This window comes from Chamaea fasciata, unplaced genomic scaffold (genome assembly GCF_029207755.1).
Source record: "Chamaea fasciata isolate MVZ Bird 193981 ecotype frontalis unplaced genomic scaffold, bChaFas1.0.hap1 SCAF_3, whole genome shotgun sequence".
Lineage (NCBI taxonomy): Eukaryota > Metazoa > Chordata > Aves > Passeriformes > Sylviidae > Chamaea > Chamaea fasciata.
This window is the reverse complement of record NW_027094088.1, coordinates 20370883-20394660: the sequence shown is the minus strand read 5'-3', so window position 1 is coordinate 20394660 and position 23778 is coordinate 20370883. Positions and strand designations below refer to the sequence as shown.

The following is a 23778-nucleotide window of genomic DNA, read 5'->3' as shown; positions in this document are numbered from 1 at the left end:
TCAGAGGTCCAAGCTGTTTCTGTATCTTCCAGCTTTCTCGTCTCTCAGGCACATCTACAAACTCATTTTCCAACTCCCATTTCCTCCCTATATTAAAAGATTCTTTTCCACATAAGACTAATAGTTTCCTGTGTGTACAGGCAGATTATATGCCCACACTTCCACCCCCCCAACCAAAAAAAACCACATTGGGGGCTGCAATAAAGGTATATATGCAAGCTAATAAAAGCAGTCAGAGGTGGAAAAACAAGGGACACAATGAAACACTTTCTGACACAGGTGCTTGCCCAGCCAGGAACCCATTAGCACCTTGTCACAAAGGCCCCTAAGCACACAAAAATATAAATTTGAAAGTCATAAAAACCAATGGACACACACAATTAAGTGACCAATGAAAAGCTGTCATCTTTTCTCCCTCTCTGGAATACAGCCAGAAACAACTGGTAGGAAGGAAAAGAAATTTGAAAATAGCTCAGCCTGAACTTTTTAATGTTTACTGGCAGGAAGGAAAAGCTTAAAAAAAACCCCAACCAACCAACCAACCAAAAAAACCAACAACCTACAATATGCAGTAAAAGATTGAGAGAGTGGACAAGTGGTTTGCGGCAATATTTCCATTAATTTTATGAGACCTACAAAATCTGAAGCCTGGTAGTGACTACTGATTTTGTAGGCTCTAGGGGCAAATATACTGAGCATCTCCTCACTTTTCCACACAGAGCAAGTTGTAAAGTGTCTGACAAAGAACCCAGTGTCTCTACATCCACTGTCCCAGCCACCCCTAGTTCACTTCACCTGCTGTGGCTCCGACTACCATTGTCCAACTATGATTTCTGTACCTCGGTTTTCCTACTCCTCCACTTCAGTCACATTTGTTATTTTCCCAACAAGTCACTGCACAACAAATCCCAAGTCTCCTACCTTCAGATCCAAAGCTTCACCACGGCATGAAAACTACTTAGATCTTGGCTGTCAAACTTGACATGTAGTGATCTTAATGCTTTATCTAACTAAAACTCGGTTCTGCCGCGCTTCTTGAGCCAAACATCTCTGGTCATAGCTCGTAATCTTAGGCTGCAATATCCATTCAAAATCTGCTTAAAACTTGTTTATCCTTTCTAGGATTCTACTAGGAGTCCACCCATTTGTAATTCGTACCATAAGCCTTTAATTATGCAAAAGAAAAAAGCCTGCATGAGAAATCAACACACCCACTCTTACCAACACACCTCTCCCCACCCTGTTTGTCTTGATTATACATACTTAGGTGGGAAACTGTTAATTATCGCCAATTATGGAGCAATTGTCCTTGCTGTACAACTCCACCATATTAAAGATTGCATAAACACCGTAAAATAAGATGGTCCTTGATGTAAAGGGCTTTCGGCAATTTGGTTTCGGAGAGGACTCTCCAGGTATTTGCTGCCCAAGACACCTCACTGGAATCCCTTTCCTGTTCACCATACAACAAACAGGGGAAAAAACCTCAAGAGAAAACAGGCCTCTAAAAGTAAATGTCAAGCATACTAAGGAACACCTTTTGACATTGATTCTAAAATAAAAGGTTGGACCAGCTCAGTGATTTTCATAGGATCCACAGTTTCTCCCCCTACACTGTTCATTGCACAGTCACTGCAAAGCACAAAAAAGACTCGGAAAACAGATCTGACAGGCACTTGGAAATACCCCTGTTTTCAGGGCTTAAGAGAATTAAGGGCCTGACTCTTCCACTAGCACAAATCAGAAATAAATGCAGAGAGTCACCTGACATTATGCTGCTGTAAAACACGTACGCAGTCAGAATGTTTTGCTTGCTTCAGTGGAATAACTCCAGTGACACGTGCGGATTGACATGCAAATAAACCTCTTGAAATTGCACCAAGAGAGGTGGAGAGAGAAAGACAATCTTGATTAAAATTTTTTGAAGGACACTACTATGAGGTTCTTAGCTATGATCAGCTCAACATAAATTATCATATAACCCATTTTCAATGAGAATGTAATATGAGCTAAATTTTACACTGATTTATAGCTTATGAAAGCTTCACTGAAAACCCTGCTTGTTTCACAAGTCCAGGTCAGTGCAGAATTTAAGTTTGTTTTCTTTCATTAAACAGCTACGATTGCACATTAGGGGTGGAAGGTTGTAGAAATAGCAAGAAGAGGACTTTTAAAAAAAAATCATCCCATGTAAGGAAAAGATTAATCCCCTGTGCAAAGTCCTCAACCTGTGTTCAATTTGTCCCAAATCTACTGCAATGATACCGTCGTTTCAAAGATGATGATGTAGATTTTGAGAAGAAATACAATAATACAAGTTATGTCTCAGGTCTCTGTCTTATATTTGCAGATTCTTGATTCCTCTTTTCAGACAAAAGGCCCCTACCTGCATCAAGTCCCTATTTAGTTTGGCAGTCTGCAAAGAGCAGGTGGTGGCCTACCTCATACAGCAATGACAAATGCTTTTTTCTCTTCCTTTTCTAACCTGCTTCAGAAGTGCTGTGAAATTTCCTGCTAAAAACCACACAGACTCTAGCAGAGTCCACGTTCTGGTCACTGTTGCAGTATACAGCCAGAGAAACAGCAGAAAGTTTGATTTATTTGACTAGTTGATGAGACAGTAAATGAGATCAGAGCCAGAGCTCAGAGCTGAGACTGTATAACAAGAACCAGCAACTTACAAAATTGATTATTACAGCACTGTCCCATACGAAAAAAAGAGTCACACGTAGGGATTTGGATATTTGAAGGGATTTGGGGTTTGTCTGTAGATTTGGGGGTTTTTTAATTATCATTACATGTCATTAATCTGTTCAGACATTATCTCCCTTTAATTTTCCTTGTTGCTTTCGATAGTCTATTTCAGGATATCGGCAAAGTATCTCTCTTCTTTCGTATTAGCTCCGCTCATGCAATCCTTACAGCTCAAAGACTCGCGTGATTAATAGCTCTGCCAGCAATTCCTATTTAAAAACTATTCCTATTTTATCTCTTTTTACCCTGTCCCTGATTTTCCTCAACTTGCTGCGCAGAATACCCACTGCCTGTGCCTTCATGCAACCCAAAAACATTGCAACTTTTTTCTCACCATTCCTTTTCCATTTGAAGATGGTCCTGTTGACTTTGACTGGATAGTAGCCAAGCAATTTAAAAGCACAATCCTACATGCAGCTAAGCGCCCACTGTTGATGTAGGCCAAAAGCAGTCATTTGGCACGTTTGAATGAGCTCAGTACCTTTGCAGGATGGTATCAATGTGTTTCAGCTTGCTAAGGTACATTTTGCCCATGCCCCTGTTTCTCAGTCAGAAGTCAGCAATACCTTCTAGTCTTGGATTTCAAGAAAACAGAGAAAGGTATTTAAACAAGATCACACAGGACGTGTCACCGAGCAGGCAGTACAGGTTCCTTATTGCAAACCTCCCAGGCGAGCGCTGGAAGCGTAAGTTACATCCTCAAAATTATTCTGTCATCCCCTTGACAATTTAATTATTTATTTTATTTTTTTTTAATACATCTACTGCTTCTAGGCTCTGTTTAGGTAGCCATGTCTTCTCAATATCTCATTCAGGTGCAGCACAGAAAAGTCTAACAAACCTGGGCTGGCAGCCAAGCTTGCTGGTGACTGACGCTCGCTTAACTGAGCAAAGATTTGCTCTGCTCCAAGCAGGAGCCTGACTACAGAAGGACCAGCAGTGACAGCGAGGGTGCAGGCTTGCATCCTAACAGCACAGGCTCCAGCTTGTGCTCAGGCAAGTGGAACCAGCACTTAAGCTGAATGCTAAAAGGTTCCAATCTTCTGCTTCTTTCCAATTCACCTCCTCTATTGGAGCCCAGGACTTTTTAGTAAGAGCAGCACATTAGGGGAGTTACATCGCTAATCTGGGCATAATTTTAAGCTCAATGAAAGGTGGTTTAAATGCTGAAGGAGGAGCAAAGTAAAGGGAAGCACAGGAGAGAGGAGAGGGAGAGGAATGATTCGCTTAGAATACATCTAAAAATATATATTCTTGCCAGTAAATGATAGAAATAAATCAGTAGTATGAAGTCACTGGTAGCTGGATTTGAAACAGAGTTTATGACCGTTTGCTAAGGGGCCAACATAAAGCATAAGCAAAACTAGTAAAAATAGAGCTTCCATGAGCAAATAGAATGTTCAGCTGTTAGAACAAAGTCTTTGATTTAAATGAAATTACACTTCTCCAAACACAGACTACAGGTGAATTTTATCAAAATCTCTGCCCCAGAGGTTTACTGTCTAACCAGGCAATGACTGGGCCACGTGTATGAGGGGGAGTAACAGAAGCAAAGATGTGTAAGTGAAGTCTGTACCCAGACTTGCCTAAATTTCCTTGCCTCACTTAAAAAAAAAAAAAAATCTTGTCTTCCATGGAGAGCAACTGAAGGGTTACCGCTTTCATGTAAGCAATTCAACGATTAAGAACTGTCCCCCAATCTTTCTCTCTTTTGTTTTTGTTTGTTTTTAATCTACCTTTTTTTTCAAGTGATGAAAGATTTTGTTGAATGACGGTAATTACAAAAGGTAAAACAATCTGATGGTACAGGTGGACTACAGAACTGAAGAAGAAAAGGCAGAGTTGGTCTCATGCGTATGATTTCATCAGTATGCACACACTTTTGGAATCCAGCCTCTGATGCTTTTCAGTCTTTGAAAAGTTGCTGGCTGTTACCCAGTTTACCAAACATATTAGCAATGTACTGGTCAAAGAACATATTTTTACACATCCAGTGCCCTGATGTTGTGCAAGAACCACTGTACCAAGCTGTGAACAGCAATGAAGTTAGCCTAGTCTGTGGACTGAAATAACCCCTTAAACTTTTCATCCCTTAAAACATTGGTTTACATTTCATTTAGGTCACAAGCAAAATTCATTTGGTCATGTCAATCTACAGATGACATAGCTTGATCACAAAAGTCATCACAGAGCTAAGTACAATTGGTAATCTCAACAGTGGGCAAAGATGCTCTAAATTAGAAACGCGTGGGTGGGTTATGCATCTCTACTATCTGTTTTCAGTAATCCATCCACTATGCAGTATTTTTTTCCACCCATACATTATTCCTAAGTAAAAATAAAACTGAAAATAAAAATAGCCCAACTGAGGTACTCTAAGAAATAAACATTAGTTGGAATGGGAAGGAAAAACAGGAACAAAAGTAAAGCCTTCTCAAAGAAAGGTCTTACAGTCCATGAACATAGAAGCATAGTATCATTTAGACTGGAAGACTGAGTCCAACCATAAACCCAGCAGTACAAAGTCCACCACAAAATCATGTCCTTCAGTGCCACAGCATAAAAGAGATCCTGTGGCCAGATCTCTGCTCCGTCTTTCAGGAGACACAAAACAGAAGATCGCCAAGAACTTTGTCACCATTAGGATTGAAATGGCTTTTTTTTTTTTTCTTCCCCCCTTTCTCTCTCTGGGATTTTTTTGAATGTGGATCTTATAATTGAAAGCCAGTGGATTAAGCATAACACATCAAACCACTGTTAACACCCAGTCTCCCGCAAGGCTGAATCCTAACAACTCTGTTTTCTGCCTACAGTATGTGCAAGCAAGTGGAACCACCACATGCACTGCATGCTAAAGGCCACAGCCTTTGTCTTCTCCAAGTTCTGTCTATTTCAGAGGCTAACATGCTGCAATTAGTCTAATTAATGTGAAACAATGAGCTGTGTTACCACTTATCAAATTGATTGTTCCCCTATCAAAACAAAACAGGCTGGCTTTTTGATGTAATTTCAAGAGATGATTTGAAATGTCATGTTGCTGCAAGCCAATTACCTTATGACTGGAGTCACGGTCAACAGAATACATAATTAGCACGAGTTTGGGAAGGCTGCTTACTGCTAGTATGCTAATTAACTGTCTTTTGTCATAAAACAAAAAGGTTGTAGCTAGGGTTGTGAAATAGGTCTTTTTTATTTACATTTCTTTGTGCTTATCAACGTGAGGCATGACAATGCAAAAGAATGGAAAATTTTAATTCCACTACTTCAAATTAATAGCGAGCCACAAGGTCAGGCGCAGCGACGGACTGCGAGCAGCGCTCGGCTCTGCCGTGTGCGATGCATGGGCTGCACCAGGACAGGCCAAAATCAACCATCCAGTGGGCCTCAAACCAAAGAGCCACCAAGCAGCACCTAGGGAACAACTAATAGGCATGTGATGGGTTCCAGATGCTCCTTTCCATAAAGGAGGAAAGGAGCGGTGACAGCCGAGTGTGCTGCCATCCTGCCCCACCTCCAAAAGCGCCCTGCAGAAAGCTGGAAACACTGAACTATAAACAAGTGGCATTATTACTTCTGCTTCAGCGTGGTGCTCACAGAACGTTTAACAAGGGTGTGCAGGATAGCAAACGAACCCTGCCTGTAAGTAAAAAGCTTCATAACTCAGCTGCTGCCACCTCCTCTCTGTTGCCTCATTTGCGTGATAAATTTTGTATTCCTCAGGCATTCGTTAAAGATCTGATCCTGCATGGCGCTGGGTGCCCTCTATACCTATAGGTTTTAGGGGAAGCTGAGCAGCTCATTACTTTGCAGGATAAAGATCTACCAGAAAGAATCCAAACTTTAAAAGCTGGCTGTCAGCAGCTCCCACTCTGCCCTCCCTCATCCCAGCGCCACTCCATGCGCCATCACACAAGGGAAACGGGAGGGCAGAAATTAGCTTAGTGAATCATCGCTAATTCCTACCAATTTAAATTCCGGTTTTCTTTTTCCTGCCTATAATTCAGCACTTTATTTAAGGTTTTGCTTGGCCTGAGCGAGTCCCGAGAGCAAGGTCTGGAATTGCTGGAAGTTTTAATGATGTTGTTTCGCTAACAGCTGCTGACTTACGAATCCTCTTATTTGTCGTAAAAACAATTTTGTTTCTCTGTGCATGCTTGGTTTGAACCACTACAGAGATAATTCTCGTGCTTCTTGATAGCCCTTAAAAGCAAGAGAGATGTGCAAATCAGTCTCGTATAGAGAGGAGAAATTAAGTGTTCAAAACCTAGATCAAAAAGTTGTCAAGCTGGCCTTTTCTGAAGACTTCATTTAAATTCAAACCCAGTCACCTCCAGGTTTGCACAAAGAGTCGTAAAGTTTCAAGTCCAGAAATCACACAGAGTGGATCACCCTTAAAATCATGATATGAAATCAGTAATGGCTCCTAAATTATTTTCCTGATTTCTCTTTCAATCCAAGTAAAACTCAAAGTGTAATGAAATAAGGTATGCGTGCAGGAAGGCTAAATTTTTATCTCAGATGATGAAAGCTATAATGAACAGGAAAACACTAATTTCTTCTGGTGCTGTCATTTACTAGAATCAACACCATCCTTCCTGTCTTTATTCAGTAGAGAAAACAAAGCTAATCCCAATTTCTAAAGAGCTGGCTAATAAAGGAGTCAAGGGATCATTAGTCTAATTAACTCATTCCTGTTTTCAGTTTACATTTCATTATGCTATTACACTCTTTGAAATGTCAATTTTTAAATACCATAGAAAACTGTTTAACATATAGACATTATATTCAACAAATCTAGAGACATATAGAACAGTTACTCAATATTAGTAACTTAATAGTATCCTGGTATGCAACTCAATATCTCCCAGCCAAAGCATTATTGTAAACTTCACTTATTGATGTGAAAATCAGGGAAGTATTTCAGTGACACTTGGCCCCTTGCTTAATGGCAGTGCTTTTACTACCTGAGTATTTCATAATAGTCAGGTAGATGTCCTTGCATCCACTTTTGGTAATCAGACCATTTTATCCTGAACAAAAATAAATCAGGAAATGAAGCTACAACTTCCTGCCAGGTTTCTTTTTTTCTTCTTTTTATTGGGTGCCTTTCTATAGCTTAACGCAATGAGTCACTTACTGCACTTTAAGTCAATTTTTAAATTGATTTAATGAGTCATCAAGTAATTTACTGTCTTTTAAGTCAATTTTTAAATAAACACAACTTCTGCTAAATTGATGGTAAGTTCTGTAATCAGCTGTTTGGAAACAATCAACCCCAGTTAACAGCATGGGCTTTACTGCTATGCTTGCACAGCCAAGTGCAAATTCCATAAAACAATTAAATCAATGATATAGGTGAAATGCTACATAATGATACGTGCGTGCACACAAAAGCAAATAGGAAGGAAGCAACCCTGTGAGCACACACACACCAGCAGGCATCTGTCGGTCTGTACCTCTGAACATCTCACGTGCACTGGCTTCCTTCCTACTGGGAGCACACAGCTCTGGCTTAGCATTCAATCCAGGAAACCACTAAATGTATGTAACACTACACATGACTTGTCCCCACACATCTCCTGAATTGCTCACATGCTTAAATTAGACATACATCACAAACTGTGGGACCACAGCCTGAAGGATGAAGATGTTTTGCCAGTATGCTTCTCTACACTGAAATATCCACAGGAGTTCAGGATACCCCAGCAACCAAGCTGGCACAGCTGGCACTATCTCTTTGGTATCCCCTTTTCTAAATGACCCTTATGTATGTGAGAGCCTTTTCTGGTGTGTCTGAGATCCATCAAATCCCTTTTTAAAACCTCCTGGTACCACCTGCACCTACAGCAGAGAGCTCACTAGCTAATTTCCCTGGCTATATTAATTTCAGAGAACTGGAATTTTGTCTTCTGACTAGCCAGGACCCTGCCAAGACCTCTACAGCACTTATACAACACCCTCAAATTGTGACAGTGCACTGACACAAGTTCAGCTGCTCTGCGCTGGAGGTGCTACAGAAAGGATGATGAGTTAGTTTTAACATCCACCTGTGCAGTCTATTGCAGGAAAAAAAGTCATTGCTGGTTCCTAGCAAACAGAACGTGAGAGTAGATGTGACACTGGCTGAGGGAAACCACATAGCTACTCATGGTCACTGGTTTTTGTAGCTGCCCTTGCATTGTGAAAAGAACAAGGGTGCAGCTTTACACACAGAAGTTTGGAAAGTAAGTCTGACAAGAAAGGTTTGCATTGGAAATCTCTTGCCTAGTGAGACACACGACTGCACCTCCAGATGAGAGAGGGATTAAGAGATGTTTATCAGAACTTGAAACTGAGGGGAAGCTTGAGCAGTGGCAACCATGTGAACCATGGAATCCATGCAATGTGGTTTTGGGACTACAGTATGGGGAACCCAGATCTGCAGGAAGCAAAGAGTATGTTCCCATTCTGCTTCTTGTCACCAGCAATAATACACTTGAGGAAAAGAAGTGCCTTTAAAAAGATGTAAAGGAAGACCATGAGTGGAGTAGGTGAATGATTTCAATGGCTTAACAAGGATTAAACTATGTCCATTAATTAACGTATTTTGAGAAAGCTAATGAAAAATAACATATCTATTAGTTGAAAATGTAATACATATATCTTTAATATCATCTCTGCTTTTAGGAGGATTGAATCCAGATAGGAACTGTGGCTAACAAGGTACCTGATAATGCTCCTGGAATAAGAGGTGAGCAGTAGCTCTCATTAATTCATGTTCTCAGTGTTATTTGGCTCCATGGGCTGCCCCAATGTGATCTAACAGGATGTGGCATGCCAGAATGCATCACAACATGTTTGGAATTGTAAAAGCACACAGACCTTCAACAACTAAACTTCCCTGCAACCCCTGGTATGGAGTTCAGCATTCCCAATCAGGCACCGTCTCAGCTTTATTATCAACATGTTATACCTCCCACTGCTTGTTCAATGAGTATCTTCTCTCATCTGTTTTCTAAACCAGCCAAAGGAGGTCAATGCACCTTAATTTGAAAACAAAAGCACAGAATGACGCTTAAAGCTTTGACTTACTGGGATTTTTTTATTCTCTTCCCCTCCATGTATTTTTACATGGTATCACCTAAACCTAGCATTGCCGAGAGAAGACTGAGGCGATTAGGAGATACACACAGTTATTTTAGCAAATCCCTTTAAAAAAAAAAAAAATAATTGGACTTGAAAGAAGCCTGAAACATTAGAGCAAAAGCGAGTATGAAAGAAGGAGCTGCGGCACAGTACGCCCCGTCTAACAAGGTATTGAGCACCGAAGCCCAGGGGACTCTTGGTACTCTCGCTGTGAAGATTAGACAAGAGCACTCGCGCAGGACACAGCAGGAATATGAAGGGACATGAAGTGAGCAATCCCAGCAGACAGCCTGTTGAAATGTCAGTCAGGCACTGTGCCTCCACCACCTTTCACAGAGCTAAACATCTCTTTATGTCAGAACAAATTGGGCAAACCTCAAATCTTTTTTTCCTCTCCCCTGACTTCAATGCGGCGCCGAGCGCTGGGAAGGCGCGCGGGAGGGAGCGCGTACAGACAGTTCACTTCAGTTCACATGAAAGCGCCCTGACACGCTACAAGGCTGAATACTGATATTGGCAACTCTTACAATCTTATCAGAGAGGCAGGAGCAGCAGCAGCCGCCGTGCTGCAGACCTTCCCCCCTTTCCAATTACTCCAGGTGGCTGTTCCCTTCCCAAGCATCCCGCGACGTCCTTTGAAAGTAAACTCCTGGGCTTGATCAAAGGCCACAAAAGCAAACACGTCGTTTCTGTATTTATGAGCATATTTACTTCTGTCATCTTTTTCTTGTTTTCACTCCTACCTTCCCTCGCCAGTCCATTAAGGAAGTCTAATTTTAACCAACATCTAGCACAGTGCTCAAATGCAGAATGGTGAGTAACCACAATCCTATTTTAAATTATTTGCTTTTACTTACAAAATTCTGTGCAGGGTATCTTGGTTGGGGTTTTTGACTAAAAAAGCATACACAGAAGTTATTTTTGCAGGAGAACAACAATACAGAAACCTTCCCACTGACTTCTGTGAATGTTAGAGAGGTCTTAGTATGATTGTATAGAGATACATGAATTAATGTGATTGATTTTTTAAAATTTGATTCAACACATGAAAACATCACTTTAAAAATAAGCTGCCAATTTTCATTCTTGAGGGGAAAAAAAGCATACGAAAATAGAAAACTTAACCCGGGCAAGACATGAAGAACTCTGTGAAACTGCTTTCAAGAACAGCAAGATTAAGCTGCTAACTCCAGACTTACATTACAAAGATGCTGAATAATAAAATTTCTTTTAAAGTACCTGTCTGAGCAAACCCCAAACAACGGACACACTCCAAACACCACAAAAATCCTCCCCTGCCAAATTACTCCATGGGTTTAAAAAAAGCTAAGTGAATATTCAATAATATAAATAATTGGCCACTGCCATACCGGGCCACCTACTCTTTAGATCAGAGGTTTATATAATTTGTACAGAAGGATCAATTTCTAAGACTTCATTCTGGGTATTTTCTAAAAGCTGCCTAGCATTTCTAATATTAATTGATTATAGTTAAAGATCAGATGCATTTCATTACAATTTTAAGTTTCTGTTTATGATATTCAGGCAGGTGTGTATGGAAGAGACATTAGCAGACCATTTACTGCCCATTACTGCCAAGAAAAGAAGCCCATACTGGAACAAGCAGTGCAGCATTTCTGGCATTTGTTAAAGGAAGAAAGCTTTTTAAGAAAAAAGAAATACCACTGATTTTTACAGGTGTTTAATAAAGATAAGCTGAAAAAAGGGTTCCTATTTTAAGCGTGGTGATAGCTAAAAATGCATTCAAATATGTTCAAAAGCAATCTGAAGTCTCCCAAAAATGGGTGTTTAAAAGTATTCAAGAAAACAGTAAAAATGCAAATATTTATCACATTACTGTAGGATATGGGACAAAAATGCTCATAAATTCAAAGAACCCTGCTGAGGCAAACTGCATTTCATTTAAATATGACATTATTTGGGAATCATTAAAACAAAAATAATGTTTATCGGTTGCCTTGTAAAGATTACTCTGAGAAAAGAGCTAAAGTTTGTCCAAATTCAAATGAGTGCTGAAAGGGACTGTGAGCATAACACCCTTAATTTCAATTGTTGTAGCTGTGCCGTGGGAAATAAAAAAAACTAAATGTAATTGATGATTCACTACTATAGAAATACTACAGTAAAAATAATGAGGATGTATCAGTATTTTCAAGACTCTTGGTCTGATATTCTAATGCACTTCATACACATTACAATGAGAAATAAAAAAATATGAAATAAAAAGGGTGCCCACAGTGACTGCTGAATTTTCACTCAGAAATGTGTTAAATCCCAAGAAGAAAGTATACAGTGCCTTGTGATTGCTACAAAATACATACAACAGCTGTCATCCCTCTATTCAAAGACCTTTCCTGATTTTTTATTTAAAAATCTATGTAATAGGGCACCCAGGCTACACAGGAATAGGCTAATATGTTGAGTGTAATATTAAGAGCCTAAATCTCATTATTAAAAGCATCCAACCTTGCTGAAGAGAGATGGCTTCTAGCTGTAGCCATGAAGAGCCTTTTTAACTCCTGCAAAGTTAAAAATCTTCTGTTTACATGGACTTTACATGGACAAGTCTCTCCATACTCCTAAAAAACATAGTGAAATAATGCTACAGGACCCCCTAAACCCTAGAGTTGCCATTTTGAACCTTAAACCAATCCCTGCAGTCATTCTGAACCATTAACTGCTGGTTATTTGTACATGGAAATCAAGATGTAGATGCACACAGATCCCTTGATTATGCAGACATTTAGTCAGTGGCTTTACTACTGTGAGTAGTTTTTGGTGAAGCAATCAAATTAAACATCCCATTAAATATCTGATGTAGGTAAATCAGGTCTTAAGATTTGATCCGTCTTGCATCTCCATCTCTTAGATTTGATTGTATTTGTGAAAATCAATCATGCACTTGCCTTAGTCCTGCCTTAATTCTGTCAATGAATTTAAACGCATCACGTACAGCACTTTTACGTGGTTTAAATTCAGCTATGAAGACCCATGATGGTTCTGAGTTAACATAATTCTGCACTGCACTCCTCTAAACAGTGGCTTGCCTGGATTGCCCATGAACTGGTCTCACTTCCAACCCATTCTGCGTGTTTCCTTCCAATACGTCCTGAGGGGACAGGGAAAAGGGCTGGGATGTTACGCTGCCTCTTACTACTGCTCACACGCTGTAGTTAAGCAGATGCTTATTTACAACGCCCTGCAACAGCCTATACCTAACACAGCTTCCTGAAGCTATTAAAAGTGGACACACAATAACTGCAAGCAGAGTTAGGCTTATTGTCTCCACAGATTTGTGCTAATATACCAGTGTCTCAAGACATCACTTCATTTTCATAACAAGGAGGAGATTTAATTTCTGCGGATTCCTATAAAAAGCAATTTGGAAACTCCTCAACAATGATATTGCTTCCCATAAATGCCAAATTGGTAAAAACATCATAAGAGGAAAACACACCACACTGACAATATCATTTTTTCTAACTTAAGTACCAGCATTATTCAAAGACATTATACTGCTAAGTATCCAAATAATTCATTCATTTTAAGGATCAAAAGCATAATATTATTTTGCTAAATTAAGCTCTTGCTTTCCCAAATCCCTCTCTTCCACTTAAACTGAGGGAATAAAGGCAACCAAAAACACATCTGTGTGCAAGGCTTTTCAGTTTTCAGGAGTTGTTCTGTTCTGGCTGGGGTGTGCACTTCCCTTTTTGCTGATTACCAAACCCCAAAAGTAACTGCAATAATAATTGTAAATCCCTGCTTTGGATGATAAAATGAGCCTCAAGTATCATCACCTCATTCCCACCTTCTACTACTTGCAGGAAGGAGGAGGTTAGTGAGGGAAACCATCATTTACCCCTAACTTACTGGTACTGCTGTAATACAGTCTCTCCAGCTAAAAAGGAATTGTAACAACTGAAAGTGACTGTTTAAAACGACATCAATATCAAAATGTCTGACTATGGTAGCTTGGGGTGGAGGGCACGGGGCAGATAGCCTGGTTTTAACCATAACCTATTAACTGAAGAACATCAGGACTTTGTGGTCATTTAACACTCCCTATAAATGAAGACTTGATAACAGTTATTGATCTCAGTTTTCCTGGGAGAGGATCCCTGGGCTCAGCAGTGAGCAGTTTTGCTTCTCTTAGTTCATAAATACAAGAATAGGGCTATCGCTCAAATGCCACCCTAACTGCTGAAAATGAAATAAAAGTAAATTTCAGTGCAGTGTGGAAAGCAATACAGGTGTATTTCTACAGGGTTTTTTTGAGTAGATAGCCCAAGGTTAATATAATCTCAAATTTTCTTATGGGAAATACGGAATTGCCATAGCTGACCCCTGCTATCATTGGAAAATATTTTCTTTGTGAAAGCCTACTGAAAACATAGAAGTATATAAGTTACTGTTCTTAATTATTTACTGATCTTCCTTGTGCTACCATGGAACTGGAACACCTCTGCACATTAATGAATTCAGCCTAACAACACATAAAATGGGACTATGAGCATTTCTGCTGCCCAGGCAAGAAGCTGAGGCAGGGAATAGGAAGTGTTGTGTTGTTGTACCTGCTACATAACTGTGTCACAAGAGACAGCTGGAAATGCCCATTGTCTCTCCTGTCTTATTCTTTAGTCATTCAAGGCTTTTCCCCATTTTCCTTCTTCCTAGATATTACTCCCTAAAACTCTGCTATAGGCTCATCAAATCAAAAGCTGATTTCTAAAACTTTCTGTGGAGCTGCCAGAAGCACCTCCACCATTGAAAACATATTACCACAGGATTTAAAGAGAGAAAATTAATCCCCTCCCTCTTTCCACCATCCCTTCCCCAAAATGAGAAAAACGATCTCTCCATCTCCAGACCCCCAGGTCAGATTAAACCCAGATGTCGAAGGAGAGACCTAGAAAGAGGTGCACATCCCTTACAACGAGGATTTAAGGAGAAGCTGCATGAGTAGATGAACTGTTGAACTCAGTCCTCTGTCTTAAAAATACATTTCATCTGGATTGTTAATGCACGATATAAGTACACAAAATATGCAACAGAATTCTGAAATATGAATTAAGGACATATTTCCATCTCCAGCAAAATAATAAAAGTAGAGAGATTAAGAGGCAAGCATATACTTTCGAATTGTAGAATAGGTTTATAGGTCTTCTAATAACAACTTTTACTCAAACCTTACATAAATAGGCTTATATGATACAAATATTATGTGGGCTATGTGGAAACTACAAGGTCTCTAATCATGTTTAGGGATTACTTGACAGAACAGAGACATTTCATTCCTATTGGACCTAGGGATTACAGCAAAGAAACATCTAATATTCCATTTTTTAATTTCATGCATTTTTTATTTACTTTTAATGATGCTGTATATATTCATCATCCTGAAATATTAAAACAGTATGAAAAAAGTAATAAATTGGTGGAAAATTTAGGGAATGAGAATGCAACAGCACGCAAATCATACACTATCAAGTGCTTGATACACATTTAAAATTACTGTCTAGTACAGCAAAGCCAAATTCCTGGCAGATTTCTGAAGCGCAAAGTCACAATAAGAAGATCAGCAGAACAGACTGAAATAATAGAATATTCATCCCCCTAATCCATATGCAATTCTTTAGGGCTTTTTTTTAACAATGCATATGAGGTCTGACTGTATTCAGGATTTAAATAAGTTGTCTCTCTCTCTCTCACACACACTCTCTCTCTGTATTTTTATAAAAAAAAAGTATATACAGTTATCATTTCTGCTCTACTGCACCCACATTGACAAGGTTAGCACATCTCCTCACACCTCAGATGAAACAATAGCATTTTAAACAACAAAAGTGTTAAAAGAAATACATTTATTCATACCATTGAAACCTCTTGCAACAGCTGTGTTGAAAGGAAGGGGTCCAGTTGCCTGTAAGGATTTTTTTGTTGTTGTCGTTGTTTAGTATTTTTAACTCTTTCCTACATGATTCTGAATAATTACTGGTTAATTTAAAGCAATATCACATGTAGTTCCTGGCAATAAAATTTTGAAATCGGTGTTAATTCTTTGAGATCATGCCTTTCCCTCCAGACAGATGTAATTTTAGATCTAGTATTGTATAAAGGGACAGAAACCTAGAGACAAATAAATCATCACTCAAAAGAGAGATGCTGATGATAGGGATGGTCCATGCACAAAATGTGCTTGAGGATGGGAGATGGGGGGTGGAGTATAAAACTTCCATTGCCATGCTTGAGATTTACCAAATCACTTTCAACCAGTGCAAAGGCACAACTGAGCTACAGATGCTCCTCCAAGCAGAAGAGTATGAAGAAATTCATCCCCTGTCATACAGACACGCAAAGCCTGATCCTTAGATCAAGCAGGTTTTGCACAGGTTTAACTCTCTGATTAGGCTGTGAAGTATCACCACCCCAGACTTATTTTAGAAGTGAGATAAAATGAAGATATAAAATGAACGTACCCAAACATAAGATATTTGCACCAGTAATGTATGTGCGGACTTGCTAAATAAAGGTGCCCACATGTGATAATTATGATGGCCACACGCAGAAAGCAGCTTTCACAACCATCAGGACAGCTCTTGTCACAACTCTGTTAGTGAGGCTAGGACAGGTGATGGTACATGAAAAGCCATCTGGTAAGTGAGAAAGAGCAGCCACATCCTGTCGAAACCTGAATACCCAAATGTAGCCACAGGCTATTTGTAGTAACAGGTCTCATGAGAAATGGCCTGGGGTGTAGACTGCTGCCCAGCATTTACCAGGACTGTGGGCTCCTACCTGGTGTGGGCCATGCTGGTCCAACCCTCCTGAAATCATGCTCGTGTGTTATTAGCCAGACTGTGATATCAGTTGACATTGCTATTCACATTGCAAGGTTACTTTTAATTCAACACAGGCTAAACAGGCAATGTAAAAACATATTTAATGAATGATTTTCTTTACTTCTGAGGAATCCGCTTTCCTGCCCTTACTATGACACCTATCTACGCTGACACAGACTCCAAACTTACTGGTGCTTATTGTTTACAGGTATCTAATTATTACTGATAGACTGGGGAGAAAAAAAACCCCTAAGCATACTGAAATCAGCAGAAGTGAACCCAAAGCAGGGCTAGAACACATCCATCCCGTGTGTATGTTTTGCAGGCAAATAAGCAAAAGAAGAAGCACTCTTAGAAATTATTTGATCTGTACTAATGAGAAAAGTGTGAAGTTGTACAAGGAAATAAAAGACAACGAACATAAAACTTCTGCTAGAAAATATTACCAGGATCTATGTTAGCAAACAGGATCCAATAAGGCACACTGAAGTTGGGAGAGAAAGCCTGATAGATGCCCTGCAGAGCTGCACTGGACCGAATCTGAAAAGCACAGGTGGCAGCAGCTGGGATGCAAATGTACCACGTTTTTAAAAGACAGGGCAATTAAGTAAAAGTGCAAAGTACCTTCTCATTTTGGGGGGAGAGTAAAAAAGGCCACAGAAGGAAGCTGGGATTTATTGAAGAGGAATACAGATCACCCAGTGAAAATTAGGGTATGCCTGAAACACATCAGTGCTACTCTCCCTTTAGCCATCCTTTATTTTACAGGACATAACAGAGATCTACATGAGTTTCTATTTTAGTGAAGACAACAACAGTTTGTGACAGGGAAGGCTAGAAAATAGCAGCAAAGCTTTTGCCCAAATTCTATACTTTGTTCCAAAGCAGAAAGCTATTAAACCTTTTCTGCAAGTGTTTGTAAATACAGTAAACACTTTTTAAGGTGCACAAAGAATATTTTGTTTCCTTGTACAGATTCAGAGAAGTCGATCAGCCACATTCTTTAGAAAGCTTCTAAGCAAGCAGTGCAAGACATATATTTGGAATATGAAACTTTAATCCTACTCATTAAAACATGACAAACTTATAATTAATTGAAAATGGAGTCAATAATGAGAACATCCTTCAATGTAATGATGTTGGTACTATCAGGTTGTAATATGGGAATACGCTGTAGAAAGTGAAGCATAATATGGAAAAATTACAAGTCAGTTTAAAAAAAGAACAGCTTGAAAGTTTTGCCGTGAGAAGAATCTTTAAAACACAAATTTTAAATCCTCAAAAGTTACATTTTTCCAGTCTTCAAATGAGATAATACATTATGTTGTTTTCCTGTGATGAGGAATAATTCAAGGTCTTACATTGTCTGATTAATCTCTCAACCAATATTTAGAAAAGGTTTCTCTTTGAGCTAATCAAACTTGACAAAAGCAATCTTCAAACTATGCCACATTCACTGATTTGTAAGATACCTCAAACCTGTGTTTTATTAAATGCAGTTTAAATTAGCAACAGCTCTAAATTCACCTGCTTATGACACCCCCTGAATCTCACCAACAGTACATAAGTTAGGCAAAAAGACTGCACATGCAGATAAAAATTATTAGGACAAGCTGGTGTTTGTTTTTTGGGTTTTTTTTTAAGAAGGACGCAGTTTTACTTTTAAGATAGCACTCCCTATTGCTCACACTATCTTGCTTTTGGGGGATAGTTGATGATGGTATTCAGTTTACTTTTTCTGGAGATAACTGCCCTGATCTTACTGGATAAGGTCTCCCCAGTGATCCCTCCAAATAATGCTTATTTCTTTATCCACAAAAGAGGCTAAAATTCAATATACAATCTTTTGATATTCCTTGGCTTTCAGTATCAAAAAGTAATCGTTAGGTTAAAGGACATCACAAAAGCAGTGTTTTGATGAGAACAACCAGTAAGGAAGCACTACAACACTTCCAGGTAGGGATCATCATGGGGAAGTGCATTAACACCATCCCAGCCTTCACCTTCACTAACAGTGTTGGTAGTTTCCTTTCTGTCTGAGTGGCCATATGTGTGCAAACAGGATTTTCCCATGGTTTGAGAATGTGTTTAAATTTGCCTGCCTGACTCTGAGCACTAGAAGAGATTCCTGAGTTTGCACAGCTAAGAAGGAGCAGAAAAAAAACTCTAGGAGAGATGTAAGTATTAATTCCCTACTGCGAATGTTCCAAGAGGAAATCAGGCCTGCAGCTCATTCTTCCTCCCAAGTCACACTTAAGTTCTGGATAAATAAGTTTCTGAGCTACTGACTCCCCTCCATTTCCTCCTCATGGTTGTGTGCAACCAAGAAACTGCATTTCTGGCAATGTCTATGATAAAATAACACAATGCTCCATTAACAAAGCCTCAGATGTCTTAGAAGTTGCTAGTGCAAATCTTGTTGGGACTCAAGGAAGGATATTCAAATATTGGGTAACACACTATGACTGGGAAGACTATCAATAGTTTCTCAATTTGTTTATATAAACGGGCCAACACTTTTAAAAGCACTTCAGAGCACTTAACTAAAGCAAACAAGCACTTGAACTTTAAATATCTAGCAAGAGAAGTCAATGACAAGTATGCCTTGACTTACTAAATTCGAATATCTTTGCAACCTTTCATTCATACTTCATGTAGAGAAGCACCAGGCGTCTATCTCAACTTCAACTTCAACTCTGCTCTAAGATACAGAATGAGTGGGGTGAGGAACAGCCTAGTCCCCTTTTAATTCTTTAGCAAACAGCTTTGCTTCTTCCTATACAGGGATCCTGGGTCCATAATAGTCTTTATAAAGCAGCTTCCTGATTTTGAAAACTTATTCTCTCTCTTATTTGGCCCTTAAAGTAGGATTACTTCGTCTTATAAACTTTGTTTTCTCTGATATCCATGGCAGCTAAGCCTTGATTTGGGAATATAACATTTACCAAACACTATCCTACTAATTCCCAAAAGGTCTGGGAATAACTTTCTATACTCAGGACTAGGGTGTCTTTAGCAAGTGGTCTCATCATGGTGCCAGTGTCATGTGAATTTTTTATAACTTCATATTTATAACACACCTCTTCCTTAGCTACTGCATTGTACACAACCACAGCAGTAATTTCCTGACAGAATTAGTGAGACCTGATTCACATGCACTTCTCTGCTGACAAACTGGCATCCAAATGAGTAAAACAAAAGACTATTCTGGAGTTTTGGATTGTTTAGGGTTTTTTTTTAAACTGATGTCTAGCTCAAGTACTAAGTTGGCTCCTAGAAACAAGTGTTTCTGATCAGTAGCAGGTAAATCTCATTCCCTAAAATCCTGCACCATATCTTGATTTTTATTTCTCTCTGAATGTGTTTTGCACACAGTCTGCATAATGTGGCAGAAAAGAGGTGGCACAAAAAAAAACTTTACTTCAACCTGGTCTTCACCATCTTAGAAAATGGAAGAATTAAGTATATTTAAGCTATATTCTAGAGCTCAATGGCCACATTGGCATTTTAGTTTGCTAGTTTTAGGGGACATGCAGCATGTTCTGGAACTGGCTGCTTGGGATTGGTACTGATTAGTCTGGTTATGAACATTCTCTAAACAATATTTTGGCAGAAAAAAACCCCACAGTTGATACAGCTGAAAATATGAACTACTCAGTGCTAGAGCCTCAGACTTAGCACAGTTCCTAAAAGAAATGCTTTGAAAACTCTTTGAAATACCATGCAAGTCATAATTGGGTTTTAATGTATAAAACGGCTCAGTAATTTAAATGTTTGGAAAAGAAAACAGTCTTTCCTAGAGTTTATGAAGTGATAAGTCTATTTCTTAGAATGATTAACTATGCAACCTGATTTTGAACACGAGCATCTCCTAGAGCATATGCCTTCCACAGCTGACACTGTGAGAGCATACAGTTTTACCAAATTAATATTCCAAGACCCAATTCTGATATTAAACTCCCATTCCTCACCTTCCTGCCTTGAGTAAGGGCCTTGGTTTCTACAGAAGTAGTTTTACTTCCAATTCTTAAACAGGTAAAATCAGGATTAAGCTCTGCTCCTCACGCATTCGGGTCTACTGAGTGACAAATCAGATTTGTATGTACAGGATGCATATCATGACATTTCCACTAGGAACTTAAAAAACAAACAAACAAACAAACAAACAAAAAAAAAAAAAAACAAACCCAAAAATAACCCCAAACCCAGAAAATAAATGACATTCAAGGATAATACAATACTCATTCACTCATTAGAGAAAATTTTTAGTAGCAAATGCATATTAGATAAACAGATGAAGTACAGCCAGGACAGCATAAAGAATGCTTTTGGGGAAGAACGCCTGAAATAATGTCCCATTTTAGAACAGTGATAAAACAAGACTACAACAAAAGAAAATGCAGTTCAGTTTTGAACTCACTGCAAATCAGTAACAAGGTCTAATAATTTAGAAAGTCCTTAAAGAGCCTATGGCTTTGGTAGAAATGAATTAAATGGTGAGGTGAAATTAAAGAATAGAAGAATAAACTTAGATAAGATGACCTGAGAGAGAAAAAGAGACAAAAGCGGTGAAAAGAATCAGACCCAGGGAAAGTACTACTTCATTCTAATAATAGATTCATCAACAGAATATCTCTATGCACTAACACCTAATTTGAGCATCCTGAATTCTGATCCTGATTTCTCGAGATGGCAACTACAATATTAAAAAAAAAATACTTAAATTGCTCATTACTAGAAATAGATTGATTTGCATGAGAAAAATGCAGAGTTAAGATTCCCATTTCCTTTACGAATACTAAGATCCTAAAATAAAGTCTGAAAGTAAGTCCTAACTCCCAGGCTGACACTTCCCTCCTGTTGATGACAACATCATTGCCCCTGGGACCTGGGAAATGCCATATATGGTGGCCACAGGGAATAGAATGTTTGTGTGAGCCCAGAAAACCTGAACAAGGGCTCAGGAGAAAAGTGTGAGAACTTGTAATTCTAGCTGGTATTCAAAGACAAACAAACAGAGGAACATCCAAATGGGAAACACCATCAACAGCAAAAGCCCTGACTTGACTTATGCCTACCTGAGCAAAGGCCGTGGGCATGCTCAACTTTTCTATTTCTCAGCAGCTTTCTTACCTTCAGCAAAACTTGCTGGCGCACATGGCCAGCTATTTTGTTTATTTTTAAGTATGTAAATGTAAAATTGACTAAAGACACATGAGTTTACCCTGGTGCAGAAGCCAATTGCCAGAGTAACCCAATGTGCTGCATGTTGGGCACAAGGTGATGGCTGGTATCCTGCAGTCAGCACATTTCAAATTGCTTACTGGTTTTAGGTTTTAAATTGCTTACCAAATACTAACTTCAGTTATATTTGGGTTGGGTTCTTTGGGGGATGGGGAGAGAGAGAGGGGAGTGGATGGTATTAAATTTAATAGAAACAAATCACCAAGGTATTAGAAAAACAGCAGTTAATTTACCTGCTGCTCTAGAGACTAGCTCGGGAATATAAATTTTAGCTTTCCCACACCTACAGCTCTAAGCTAAACATTAGGTTGTCTGAATTGTCTTCATCCCCTGAACACTACATGTGAGAACTCTTAATTTTGTGTTCTAGCACTTTAAGCAGAGTTGCTTATATAGCTAAGAGCCACCTTAATGTTCCTCAAAACTATTCTGAAGTATGAGACAACCCTTCATTTTGAAGGTAAGAGTCTGTCAGCTTCTAGGACCTTCAGCCACTAACCCCTCTCTCATCCATAAGTGTCCAACGCGTTTCCCTTTTAAACTTACTGAACACTTACAGCAGCCAAAACACATTTTTTAACATCACTAAAACGCTGCCTCCGACGACCCCAGGACTCCAGCAAAGTTCAAGAGGAGGACCAAAATTTGGAAGGTCGGTTTAAAGATTAAGCCTGAGCCCTTGGTGCACCCGAAGGGACACAGCTCAGGAGGCACACACCCCTCCAGTCTCCCACCCCCCGGCAGCTGCGGCGTGCTTGTTCCACCAGACAAATCGCAGAGGAGAGGGAGCGAACCCCCTTCGTGGACTCACCATCCTTTCCTAGTCACATTCACTACGCATTGCATTAGAAAATCGTAACGGTGTTAAAATATTTTGGCAGGATTTGTTATGGCCAGATCACTCACTTCCTTTGGGACACACAAAGCCTCCTCTGGCAATGAAACAGCCCAAATGTCAGCAAATCCTATAGAACAGAAAACGGTCTGTCAATGTAAAGCCTAAATGAATCTCCAGTTAAGCAAAACAAAACAAAACTGTTTAACATAAAAATACACATACAGAAAAAAGAAACAACCTAGAAATACTCACTTTTTATTAAGGTTTCTTTTTTTTTTTTCCTCCCCTCCCTCCAGAAACTTTTGAACAGCATTACAATGAATTCATCACAAGGTGCTATTAGAGCACAAGCTCCCTCCAAGTGTTACCAATTCACGGACAGATTAGAGGGCACATTAATAACATAGTTAATATGAAGTGTTTAGAGCCTTTACGTCGGTGACAAATACGACTCAGCCAAATTTCCTGACCATTGAGGCCACGGAGGAACAATTTGGTAGATTTCATCAACAGTTCTAATTATGTTCCTGTCAAGTCGAGAACAAAGTAATCCATAACTGGGGGGCTGCTCGGAGACAGTGCCACGTGAGAGTAATTTATGCCCAGGGCCCTTGCTGTAGTTAGTGTGCACAACGCTTGACTAACAAGTGGGTTCCAAAAAAAGGAATTTATTAGGGAAAACACAGCCCTCCAGCTCCAAGCAGCTCATCAGGTGCAGGCTTATCAGGAGTTATGAGGCAAAATCTTCTTGTGTATAAAAGCATCTAAAGCCCACACTGGCCTCAGCAGGTTTTAAAACATGGGATTTTAACCCAAGGCTTCTGCTGGAGCTAGGTAAGCCTGCTGCCAAGGCCAGGTTGCAATCCAGCCCCCTTTAAAATCATCTCAGTCCTTGGGACAGTGGCAGTACCACCTCAGAGGCCAAGTGGTACCAATGCCCTCTTGCAACCCTAT

General features: G+C 39.4%; 1 protein-coding gene across 21 annotated transcripts in view; it reads right to left on the bottom strand.

Moving 5' to 3' along the window:
* Positions 1-23778, bottom strand: part of ESRRG (estrogen related receptor gamma) — a 394158-nt gene that overhangs the window by 203999 nt on the left and 166381 nt on the right. For 6 of the 21 annotated variants that reach the window (XM_066178251.1, XM_066178252.1, XM_066178254.1 and 3 more), the window contains one exon: positions 22798-22951. The exons of 10 other annotated variants lie outside the window; for them this stretch is intronic. In XM_066178251.1, the coding sequence (XP_066034348.1) occupies positions 22798-22832 (35 nt within the window). In that variant the 5' untranslated portion in view covers positions 22833-22951. Of the gene's footprint in view, positions 1-20713; positions 20880-22797; positions 22952-23778 lie in introns of those variants that run through there. 5 more of the 21 variants (XM_066178257.1, XM_066178271.1, XM_066178270.1 and 2 more) reach the window with 2 other exon arrangements.